Source organism: Geotrypetes seraphini, chromosome 9, assembly GCF_902459505.1.
Source record: "Geotrypetes seraphini chromosome 9, aGeoSer1.1, whole genome shotgun sequence".
Lineage (NCBI taxonomy): Eukaryota > Metazoa > Chordata > Amphibia > Gymnophiona > Dermophiidae > Geotrypetes > Geotrypetes seraphini.
In genome coordinates this window covers 20,529,021-20,541,444 of record NC_047092.1, presented here as the reverse complement: position 1 = coordinate 20,541,444, position 12,424 = coordinate 20,529,021, and the positions used below count along the sequence as shown (strand labels likewise).

Below are 12,424 nucleotides of genomic sequence, written 5' to 3'. Positions count from 1 at the left end.
CATAATGACTACTAGATAAAGATATCTATATATATATATATATATTACCCGTTTTGAGCTAGCTGGGGCGGATGGGATATAAAACTCACCAAATAAGGGGATCTTTTACTAAGGTGCGCTAGCCGATTTAGCGTGCCCATTATATCCTATGGACGCGTTAGCATTTAGTGCACAAAAAAAACTAGTGCGCCTTAGTAAAAGACCCCCGAAAATAAATAACGATTATTGGAATGGAGTGCAATTGCTGGGTGAAAGGTTATGCTACCGTAGGTGAAACTGCTCAGCTCTTCCTGGGTGGATTTTGACACGATCTTCCTTCAGGTGTGGAGGTCGGGAAGCCCACTCACTTCACGGTCTACACCAAGGGAGCCGGGAAGGCCAAGCTCGATGTGCAGTTTGCTGGAACGATGAAAGGAGAGGTGGTGAAAGACTTTGAGATCATTGATAATCATGACTACTCGTACATCGTGAAGTATACAGCTGTGCAGCAGGTAAGCCCGTCGGAACCGAAGGAGGTCGACATTCTTTGCAGCCTTCCCTGTCTGTCAACAGCAGACCTGCTAGTGCCTTCTGCTAGACCTCACTCTCTCTATACCAGTGGTTCTCAAACCTGTCCTGGGGGAGCCAGTCAGGTTTTCAAGATATCCCTGGCCTAATGAATATGCATGAGAGAGATTTGCATATAATGGAAGTGACAGGTATGCAAATCTCTCTTATGCATATTCATTAGGGATATCTTGAAAACCTGACTGGCTGGGGGTCCCGCCCAGGACAGGTTTGGGAACCACTGCTCTATACATACTATCTTCTATTATAGGAGTAGGCAATTCCGGTCCTCGAGAGCCACAGGCAGGACAGGTTTTCAGGATATCCACAATGAATATGTACGAGATGGATTTGCACGCACTGCCTCCCTGAGATGCAAATCTATCTCATGCATATTTATTGTGGATATCTTGGAAACCTGACCTGCCTGTGGCTCTTGAGGACCGAGATTGCCTACCCCTGGGCTAGTAGATTGCTTTCTTGTTTGAATCTCAACCCCCCCCCCCCCCCCCCCGTGCTAAAGGAAATGGCCTGCTGATTCCTATCTTGTTATATATGGGACGAGGCCCAAGTGTATTTTGGGTTGTGTTTTTTTAACTCAGCTAGAGTTGTAGTTTCTCTAATGGAGTTCTAAAATGCAGTAAGCTTTTGTGCATTGAAAACAACTTGTATTGTTTTTCTGCTAAAATAAAAGTGAAAAAAAATTGCGAATGGTGGTCTGTGATCTAAAAGCCATGACTCCTTTGTTTCTGAGTCTCCATTGGCTCCCGGTTTATCTCAGAATCCAGTTTAAATATACAGTGGAACCTTGGTTTACGAGCATAATTCATTCCAGAAGCATACTCGTAAACCAAATTGCTCGTATATCAAAGCAAGTTCCCCCATAGGAAGTAAGGGAAACTTGCTTTGATTCGTTCCACCTCCTCCGCCCCCTCCCCCTGAAGCTACTGGTACTGCTCCATCACCCCCCCCCCCGCTCAAAATGGCATCGCACACCCCGCCTGCGAACGGACCCCTGTGAGAACCGCATCACACCCCCATGCTGAAAGCAGCTTCCGCTCGCCCACCCACCCAAACAAGCTCCTTTCTCTGAGATCTTGGAGAGAACGGCCTTGAGCATGCACAGATGTTCAAGACCCAGCTCAGGCAAGAGGCGGGATCTTTCCTTAACTGGTACCGGCACACAGCAGATGGGGTAAGCAAGGAGCTTGTTTGGGTGGGTGGGTGGATGCCGCTTCCAGCACGGGGGTGCGATGCGGTTCTCGCAGGGGGGGGGAGGGCGTTCACGGGCTAGGGGTGCAATGCTGGTTCGAGTTGGGGGGGGGTGCTCGTTTTTAACGGGACAGTGCTCGTTTTGTGAGTTAAGGTTTGCGGGAGTGTTTTGCTCGTCTTGCAAAACACTCGCAAACCGAGGTTCCACTGTATATGTATTATTTTTAAAATTTTAGATGGTATTTTTATTCCTCTTCTATGCAATACTTGTAGATTTTCATATGCAAGAGGCACTCAACGATTTAAAGTTTCCCTCCCTTCTAGGAAAGGAATTAAAGGAGTCAAGAATTTCAGCCTTTCTCTGGCTTTTAAATTTCCCCAATTATGGAATAAACTTCCTTTAATTTTGAGGTGTCCCAGCTCTTTTCAATCTTTCCGTAAATCTTTAAAAACTTTTCTATTTGCTAAACACTTTGAAAATTAATCCCCTTGTATTTTAGCATTTTTTAACTTATTGTTAACCGCGTCGAGCTTCCTCTGGTATATAAAGTTAAGGGCTCCTTTTATCAAGGTGCGGTAGGCAGTTAACGCGCGGAATACCGCCTGCCGCGCTAGTCGCTAACGCCTCCATTGACGAGGCGTTAGTTTTTAGGCTTACCGCGGGGGACAGCGCGTGATGAAATGTCCGACGCGCTAACCCCCGTAGCGCGCCTTGATTAAAGGAGCCCTAAGTTTTAATTTGGTTTAAGTGGCCTCCCAAGTCCTTATTTGAGATACCGCTTTGCGACTTGCAGCGTTCCCTCTCCCAATATTCCCCCGTTCATGGTGCTCCGGAATGGGCTCAGTATAAGTGCTTAGCAGTGGCGTGGCGAGGGTGTGTGGCGCCCTTCCCCCGCTCCACCTCCTGCCCCTCCTGCTACGCATATGCCCCCCCCTTTCCTTGCCCTGTACCTTTTTAATTTTCCAGGTGCAAACATCACGAACTTGCTGTCCGTGTCATGTCAGCTATCCCTCTGATGTCACGTCCCTGGATGTGAGGTCAGAGAGAGGCGACACTGACGCGGGCAGAAAGTTCATAATGCTGCTCGCTCAGGGAAAATGAGAGGTGCGAGGGAAGGGAAGGGGCACAAGCATGGGGTGGGGGGGGCTTCCTGCGCTCCTTACAAAGACCACATCTTCGACGTACACCCCCCCACTGGTGCCTAGTAATGTGGTTGAAATAGTCCCTTGAGCCCTCCTTGCAGTACCTTTGCAGGAAGCACAAGGTTTAGAAATGATGGGATCCAGAAGTTTTGCACCCCCTCACATTTTGTCCCCCAGAATGTTTGCCCCCGTACGTTTTGGCACCAGGATGTTTCACCCCTCCACAATTCACCCCCAGGAAGTTTTGCCCCTTCACATTTTGCCCCTGGGTAATTTTTGTTGCCCCCACAACTTTGGCCCCTCCACATTTCACCCCTGGGTGCTTTAGTTTCTCCCTCCCCACACACATTTTGCCCCTGGATATTTTTCGCCCCTGCCTCCCAGAATTTTAGCCCCATTAAATTTTGACACAGTGATAAAAGGGTCCATAAATAACAATTAAAATAATCAAATAAAAAGTCAAAACAAAATACCCCTGCCCAAACTCCTAAGACCCAGCCCCCCAATTCCACCCTGCCCAGTCCAGCCCTCTGTTCCAGTCCCCCCTTCTACCTAGGCTGGTCCTGTTACCCACCCCGGACCCCCTCCCTTCTGAATTCCTCTCCCCACCCTATCTCCTGCCCTTCCTTTTCCTTAGGTGACCCCCCATCCTTCAGAGGTTTCAGCATCTGGTCATTCAGTCGGGTAAGCGTCTGTCTATCTGTCATTGAATAGCATTCCTAAAATGCTCTTTTTCTCTCCAGAATACTTTGTTGACCTGGATTTTCCCTCCCCCACCCTTGTTCACCGCTCCATCTCCACCATGCCTGATCCCACCCTTGTTCACCGCTCCACCTCCACCTCCCTTCTCCTCCCGAGGCCCCAGCAACAGTGAGAGAGCTCAGGGGGGAGCAGCATAACTGATGCACATGGGAGTCGATACGCTCGAGTGCCTGTCATGACTGGTGGGGGGGGGGGGGGGTCAGACCCTCCTGAACAGGTGCTCGAGCTTCTGGTATGTTGCATGGGTCTTGTTTGGCAGCAAGGCATACACCATTGGAACAACAAGACTGCAACGAAAAGTACCCAAAGGGGCAAAACATCCTGGGGATGAAAGTTGCTGGAGCACACATTCTGGGGATGAAATGTGTGTATGTGTGGGGAGGGGCAAAACTTCCTATAACCAGAAATGATGGCTGACTCTCCTCTCCTTTTATCTTTTGTCGTACAGGGGAATATGACAATAGCAGTCACTTATGGAGGTGATCCCGTTCCCAAAAGTCCATTCACTGTCTGTGTGGCTCCTCCATTGGACCTTAACAAGGTCAAAGTTCAGGGATTAAACAACAGTAAGTATAATCTGATAAAAGGAAAAATAGGATCCGATGGAAAAGGATAGGAGGGAGGGACAGGGTGTATATATGAATGTGTCTGGGTGAATAGATGGAGCTGGAACAAGCAGAGAGGGCGTGGGATTGATTGAACAGACCTGGGATGAGTGGTGTGCATTGGAGAGAAATGAGTGAAGAGTCCCATAGCCAGAGCAATACTTCCAGAAGCCACTGCTTAAGAGCCTAGTAAACTAAGGAAGAAAACCCGTCCTGTAGAAGGAAGATACATTTTCCTGCAACGTATGAGTAGTGGTCACTCTCCATGGAAGCAGGAACAAAGGTAGGGATTATGATATTTTCAGTTTAGTGACTGAAATGTGTCAGTTTTGAGAATTTATAACCGCTGTCTATCAGCCTGTTTTACAAAGCCGCGTGGCAACAGCCCCGAAGCTCAGCTGCTAGCACGGCTTTGTAAAAGAGGCCGTATATTTTGCACTGTTCAGGAAGAAATTAATTTCTTTCTCTTTCTTCAGTGTTGTACTGCTTGTAGAGTCTTGCACCTTAGGGTTTCGTTTGTGTATATTAGTACTTTAGTTTGTGGTCCTGTATTTGCATAGCGGTTATCTGTGTTCTGCATGTGTGACCAAGGCCAGGTGTTCCGGTAGGAATGAATGTTGAGAAGCATACAGTGTGCTTTGTGTAGTTTAATTTGGTGGTTAACCATTATGTGCTGTTAATAAGATTATATTGTGTGTATATGAAAAATGAATGGAAAAAATGGTATTACAATGAGTACTATTATTATTATGGGGCGGGGTCAAGGGAGGAGTTTGGGTGGGGTCTAGGGCAGAATATTTGGGCCCTCCCAAAACTTAAAAGCGTTCCGCTGCCTATGAATGTAACTATGATACATTGTAACCCGTTAGCTGTATATTTTGGGGCTCATAATCAAAACTTAAACATGTCTAAAAACCCGCCCAAGTCAGCACTTGGACGACCTAAAAGACAGGTCCAACTTTCTGGGCGTGCTGTGGGACTTTTTATGTCTCCGAATGTCGCTGTGTGTCCAGAGCTGAAAGGGGCGTTTCTGGAGGAGTGGTTAAGGCAGTATGTGGGCGGGATGGGGTCTGACCTAGACTTAGTCGTCCTGTAGGGATAATTGGATGTTTTACTAGACATCTTGGGCGAAACTTAAATGTTGCAAGTTAGATGATGTAAAAAACAGGTATAAGTGCCAAAAAGGTGTCCAAAGTGACCAGATAAACCACTGCAGAGACAAAGTAAAGACCCCCACACTCCCCCCAGTGTTCACTGACCCCCCTCACACCCTTACAAAGATCAGAATAAAAAAATACATACCTGTCTCCAGAACATCAACACCTGGTATAGAAAAGCCTAGTAAAGCTACACAGAGGTGTCTTAAATAGCCGGGGGGGGGGGGGGGGGGGGGATGTGCTAGTGAACCAAGCCCATAAGCCACTCTAACCACTACATTTATGGTGGAACATGTGCGCTCACTAAAACCCCCCAAAACCCTACTCTACTGCCATATAGGTGCCACTTGCAGCCATAAGGGCTATTGGGGTTGTAGACAGGTGGGTAGAGTGGGTTTTGGGGGTCTCACCATAACCTATAAGGGAGTTCTGGTGATATATTTGTGTGACATCCTTTTTGTGACGTTCACAGCAGTGTCCTGTAAGATGCCCCACTGCTCTGTTGCCATGTCTGGGTGGCCAGTCCAAGATTGGGTGGCCATTACAAGACTGGTCCCTCCCAATGGTCTTGTTTTGGGCGTTTGGGACTTGGCCGAAATTTTGGTCGAAAATGTGGTATAAAGATAGATATTAGAGAATGACACGGGGAAAAAATCTGTCCCCGTCACCGCCCCGTCACCGGCCCACCATCCTCTGCACCGCCCCGTCACCGCCGATCCCTTCACCGCCCCGTCACCGTCCCCGCCATCCCTTTCACCGCCCCGTCACCGCCACTGCCATCCCATTCACCGCCCCGTCACTGTCCCCGCTGCATCCATATAAGCCTTTTTCCTTTCACTCCCTCCTTCCAATTTGAGCCGGGAACACTAGCGATCGCACGGTCCCCGCGGCCACTACCTGCCTGCCCGGTCGATCCTGGTGTTTGGCCGGCTCTCTCCCTTCTCCTCACCTTGGTTTGTGGGTTTTCTTTTTCGGCAACCTGCGCGCTTTCCCAGGGAGCCGCACACGCGCGGCTGCTCAGTGTTCGATCTTCTGCTCTGCTGCAACTTCCTGTTTCCGGTTGCGTCAGAGCAGAAGATCGAGGCTGAGCAGCGGCGGGTGTGCGCGGCTCTCTGGTAGAGTGCGGGTCGCCGAGGAGTTGGATCTGCGGACTGGGGTGAGGAGAGGGGAGAGAGCTGGCTGGACACTGGAATCGATTGGGCGGGCGGGTGTGAGCTGCGGGGACCGCGCGATCCTTCATGCCTCACTGCGGGGGACAAGACCATTCACCGCCCCGCGGGCGGTGAATGGCCTTGTCCCTGTCGCCGCAGCGACTGCTAGTTTTCTTCCCCGTTTTTGGCGGGTGACCCGCGGCTAAAATGCGGTGGCCGCGGGTAAACCGCCACCGTGTCATTCTCTAATAGATATCCTGATGGTCTGAACAAACGATAGCTTGGACATTCAGATAACATAACAATCAGCTTATATACTGCAGGACCTTGAAGTTCTATGCGGTTAACAAAAATTTACTAAAACGATATACAATTGCATAGAATCAAGATTAATTGACTAGATAATTACAGCTAAACAAAACAAGTTACTGACATTTTAATATCCATGTGTATGCAAATTAATTACTCAAGTATTTGGAGAACAAATATGTGTTTAAATTTCTCCTAAATTCTTCATAGGCATTAGAGGACATTATCAGATGTTCCAAATCCTCATCCCATAAAGCCACCCGAAATGACAAAAGGTGTTGATGGTATTTTTTTAAGTTTACAACCTTTAACAGGTGGAAAGACAAAATTCAAATGCAAACTTCTCCTGTGTTTATTAGTCACAATGAAAAAGAGGTCAACTAGATATTTGGGAATGAAGCCAAACAGAGCCTTAAAACAAAAGCAACCAAATTTGAACTTCACACGGGCGTATTTTTCTAAAATGGGCACTTTCCCACTGCTGACTTTGGGCATCTAACACAATATGCCAAAATCGGACTTAGATGGAAGTTTTGATTATACCCCTCCACGTATGTTAGCTTGTAACCCGTTCTGAGCTCTTTGGGGAGGACAGGATAAAAAACGAAAGAAAGAAATCAATCAATACTTAAAGGTCTTTGCATTTTCATGCCCTTCACAGATACTCTTAGCTGGCAGACCTCCTCATGGCTCTCATTTGCTCTTCTGTTTGCAGAGGTAGATGTCGGCAAAGATCAGGAGTTTACTATTAACACCCATGGAGCTGGAGGACAGGGCAAGGTTGACGTGAAGATCACATCTCCATCTCGTCGACCGATCCCTTGCAAAGTAGAGACTGGGGTCACCAGCGATATTCACACGGTCAAGTACATGCCTCCTGAGGAAGGGCCCTACAAGGTGGACATCAGCTACGATGGACTTCCAATCGCAGGGAGCCCCTTTGCTGTGGAGGCCGTCATGCCACCAGATCCTTCCAAGGTGTGTGAAGCCTCAGTTGCGTATAAGATGAAGAATACCGTTAGCATCTCCTACAAACCACTTCTCATCCCCCCTCAAAAAAGTTCTGCAACAGTAGCTGATAAGTTCCTGCGGCTCTGAATGCCGCTATCCCCCTTCCCCCCCCCCCCCTTTTCAAAACCGCAATAGCGGTTTGTAGCGCAGGCCAGTGTGTTGAACGCTCCACGTTGCTCCCGACACTTATAGGAACTCTATGAGCTTCAGGAACATCGCCGGCCTACACTAAAATACTCTATTGCACTTTTGTAAAAGGGGGGAGGGGAGCTTATTCCTTTTTCGTTCATGCTGTACACTGTTACCATTAGCGTGCGGCCATTGGGGAAAAAAATACCGCAACTTAGGAGACCTTACCACATGGTAATGTCAGCATTGTAGCTGGTAATTGCCATCATGGCCATTCTCTACCCATGACACACCCCGACCCAGCAAATTAGGAAATAATTATTAGCTCATGGTTACTGGAGGCTAATGCAAAGAATATAACGCTGGGATGTTTTAATGCATGTCGTGTTGGCTTTTTTTTTTTTTTTTTTGCCGTGCTATGTGTGCATTAATGCTAATCACCGCTTCGTAAACAGACCTCTATGTCTACAGGAGGAACTGATATCAGAGGTTTTCAGTGAGTGGGTGGGGACAAAAGATATTTGAGTGGTGGCAATATTCAGGCTTTACCTAGACAGCTTTCTCTGTTTAGTAGAAGTACAGAGATAGCAGCGTAAATTGTTCATTTAAGTTTAATACTATATAATATCAGAGTACCTGAACAAATTCAATTACAGTTTCCCCTCCGTATTTGCGGTGATAGGGGAACTGCATGGCAGCGAATGCAGAAAAACCGCAAATAACTTTTCGTATGTTATTTGCGATTTTTCTGTTAAAAAAAAAACCCCTAAAAAAGACACAAAACAGCGAATAACTTTTCGTATGTTATTTGCAATTTTTCTGTTAAAAAAAACCCCCTAAAAAAGAAACAAAACAGCGAATAACTTTTCGTATATTATTTGCGGTTTTTCTGTTAAAAAAACAAACCCCTAAAAAAAGACACAAAACCACGAATCACCTGACCTGCCAGTGTAACGATTTTCACCGGACAATGCTGGGAGCATCGATTTTCTCTGTGAAACGCTGAGTGCAGCAATTTCCTATGACTTAAATTAGGGGGGAGGAGGGGGCGGAGTCTGGGAACGAATAACCGAAACCGCGGTTAACGAAACCACGAATACGGAGGGGGGAAGTGTAAAGCATTCTGAGCTCCCCTGGGAGAATGGTATAGAAAACTGAATGCATAAAATAATAAACAAGTTCAGCCATTCATGAGACACTCTGAGTTGAAGCCTTTTTCAGGGAGGTGGCATAAACCCCTCCCCCAACCATCCCAGTAATTAGGATACTTTTCTAATCTCAAAATGGGTTAAGTGTTATTGTAGTGACTAAAAAGCACTTTAAAAGACATGTTTGATTCAGTGGTGCAGTAAGGTGGGGGTGCAGGGGGGGGCGGTCCACCCCAGGCACGGTCTTCCTAAGGGCTCGGCACCCCTCCTCCTCTCCGCCCTCCCGCGCGCCCCATGCCTTCCCCCGTACCTTTTTTTACTTCCCCAGCATGAGGTTGCTGCCCGCTCAGCATCGGCGCTCTGACGTCGCTTCCGGGCCCCGCGCCTCGGGAGTGACATCACAGGGCGAGCTGACACCGACGTGGGCATGCTGCCCACACCGGAGAAGTTAAAAAGGTACGGGGAAAGGGGGGGGCAGGGAAGAGGGCGGGGGGGGGGGTGCCGCTCACTGGTTTGTGTTTTTGGTTTTGCTATGCTTTCTTGTAAGATCTTCTGATCATTTTTAGCCGCTTTCATTTTCTTTCTTTCTATGTTACTATCTATCTTTCTCCTTCTTTCTTTGACTCGGGTTTTCTTTCTTTTCCTTAGAGTTTCTTTGACCTTTCCATTTTTCTTTGACTGTTTTTTTCTCTTTGTTCCTCTCTCTTTTTTAAGACTATATTTCTGCCGCTCTCCTCTTTTGTTCTGTCTCCTCTCTCCGTTTCTCTTTTTATTTCATGCTGTCTCTTTTTTCTTTCTTCTGTCCTTTCTTTCGTCTCTTTACTCCTCCTCAGCTTCTTCTCTTTGCTCCTCTCTCTTTTTTAAGACTATATTTCTGCCGCTCTCTTCTTTTGTTCTGTCTCCTCTCTCCGTTTCTCTTTTTATTTCATGCTGTCTCTTTTTTCTTTCTTCTGTCCTTTCTTTCGTCTCTTTACTCCTCCTCAGCTTCTTCTGTTATACTCTTGTCTCCACTCACCTCTCTCTCATTCTCTCCGTGTATACTGTAAATTCCCTTTTTTTCTACTCATTTCCTTTTGTATTTTCCTCTCTATCTCTTTCCCTCCTTCTTTCATACTATCTGCTCCCTCCCTCTCTTTGCTCCCGTGCCAAAGCATACAACCACTCAGCACATGTGTTTTTAATTTCCCCAGAAGAGAGGTTATAGGGGGAAGACATAGAGACGTGTAAACAAAACCACATCGGAATTGTTGAAAGAGAACAATGATGATCCTTGGGGACAGATAAGGCAAAGCCCAGCTTTCTGCTGACTGTTTAAATAAGGAGAAGGATTCTGTCTGTAGCAATAGCTTGAAAAAAAAAAATTATCTCTCTGCCTTGGGGTCAAAGAGCAAAACACTAATTTTTTCCAGCGCCTATGGCATTTGTCCTTCCACCGAGGAACCCGTGCAGCCTGTCGGAAATAGTATCTTGTGGTTTACACTGTTGAGAGGAAGGGGAAAGGGTGAACTGTCAGAGGGCTTGCACTGGAAACACAAAGCATGTTGATGGAATCGAGCTGGCGGCCTCAGATTAGATATTTTGAGCTAGATGCATTAAATGGTTTTCCCACAGACACAAAACTGGGTGGGGGGGGGGGGGGGGAGGAATGAGTGCTTCAGGCTCAAAGCTGTGTGTGGTGACAAAACTGTCTCTGAGACCTAGAGGGCTTAAACCACAGGAGGTCTCTTTTGATTCGCAGGCATTCTTACGTGATGAAGGACATGGGGCAGGATTCACTAAAGTCCCGAAATCTATCCCATTCGTGTCCTATCCGCTTCCGAGTGATTGCAGCCGATCGATTCGGTAAAGCTTGTCCATGCAAATGATCCAATCGTAAACACGCCGCTATTAGCGCTGAAACATCGATCGACGCGCGTGCGCGCTGTATCCTTGTTGGTTTTGAAGCTCATGACGCATGCGCTTAGCAACCACTAGTGACACCCTGATGTCACATGCACGCGACAATCCAGCCGGAAGGAAGGGGGGAGGGATAGCTGGCCCATAAAAGTTTTATTTGATTTTGGCTTTTTTTTGTTAATTTGGCATTGATATTTGAAATGTACAATGCGCAAGGAGAGCACGGGGTTAATCCACGATTTTCTCACAATGCGCATTACAAATCCGAGATTCGCTCCCGTGCTCGCTATGCGCATTCCAAAAAAAAGAAATAAAAATTATTTCTAACGCTTATGTACATGAAGGTTTACACATATTTAAAAAGTTTTGATATATTTAGGACTTTGGGAGGGGTAGATATATAATTTTGATGGGGTTCTTAACATGCACACATCAGTTGCTAGGCAGAAATAGTGAACGAGGATGTAAACGACTGGCCCTCAGCTGTCGTAACTTTTTGGAACGGAAAGGCCAGTCGGTTTGGACGAAATGGTTTCATGAATCGACGCGTTAAGAAATTTGCATGCCTTTTTACTCATTTGCCTGCGCAGATCGGATAGTGTGCGGATGAGGTCTGGAAGAAGGTTAGTGAATTGAGCCGGAGTCGGAAAGTGAGCGCAAAACGAGCGGTACGCAATCGGTTTGCTTAGTGAATCTAGCCCTGTAATGTTCATAGAGAGCTTTTCAGAGGAGCTTTGCAATTTAATATTGCTTTTATGGAATGTAGCATAGGACCTAGTGAGCACAGCATTAAGGCCCTCTTTTACTGAGGTGCGGTTCAGCAGTGTATAACAAACCGTGTGCCGCAGTACGGTCAGTGGACTTGCGTGGCGTCCGCTTCGCGCGCCTCCAGCTCTCCAGTGGTCTTTGACCCAGAGATGACCATCAGCCACTGCACCAGGTTCGTGTGAGAGCTTCCCACTGTGGGCCCCGGCACGGCCTGGAGGTGTTGGAGGACGGCTGCACTGGTGTTTTGGCCTTGGTGGTCCATGAGGCGTTTGCAGTGAGCCACCTTTTTAACTCAGTGCTTGCGGGGGACGCTGGTCCTTCACGGACCGGCAGGAGATTTTTGTGGAACGGCACCGGTCCACAGACCGGCGGTTGAAGAACACTGCTGTAGACAATCAGCTGACACCAGTGCCTCTTCTTCCTTCTGGCTCTCTTCCCTGTTGGCACCCCCTTCGGGCATCACAGGGCCCGTCTGGAGGGCCTTCGCGTGTGCGCGGACGTCGACGTGACGTCACCACAGCGACGTCCGCGCACTCCCGGATGCCTAGAGCCCTGGCCACTGCGTTTAGCGTGCCGCAGCAGGAGAA

The 12,424-nt window shown here is 47.6% G+C and overlaps 1 protein-coding gene across 5 annotated transcripts in view; it reads left to right on the top strand.

Annotated features, from left to right (window-relative positions):
- The window catches only part of FLNC (filamin C), a 234,353-nt gene that overhangs the window by 134,545 nt on the left and 87,384 nt on the right, over positions 1-12,424 (top strand). For all 5 annotated transcript variants that reach the window (XM_033958234.1, XM_033958233.1, XM_033958232.1 and 2 more), the window contains 3 exons: positions 322-491; positions 4,112-4,229; positions 7,601-7,863. In XM_033958234.1, the coding sequence (XP_033814125.1) occupies positions 322-491; positions 4,112-4,229; positions 7,601-7,863 (551 nt within the window). The remainder of the gene's footprint in view (positions 1-321; positions 492-4,111; positions 4,230-7,600; positions 7,864-12,424) is intronic.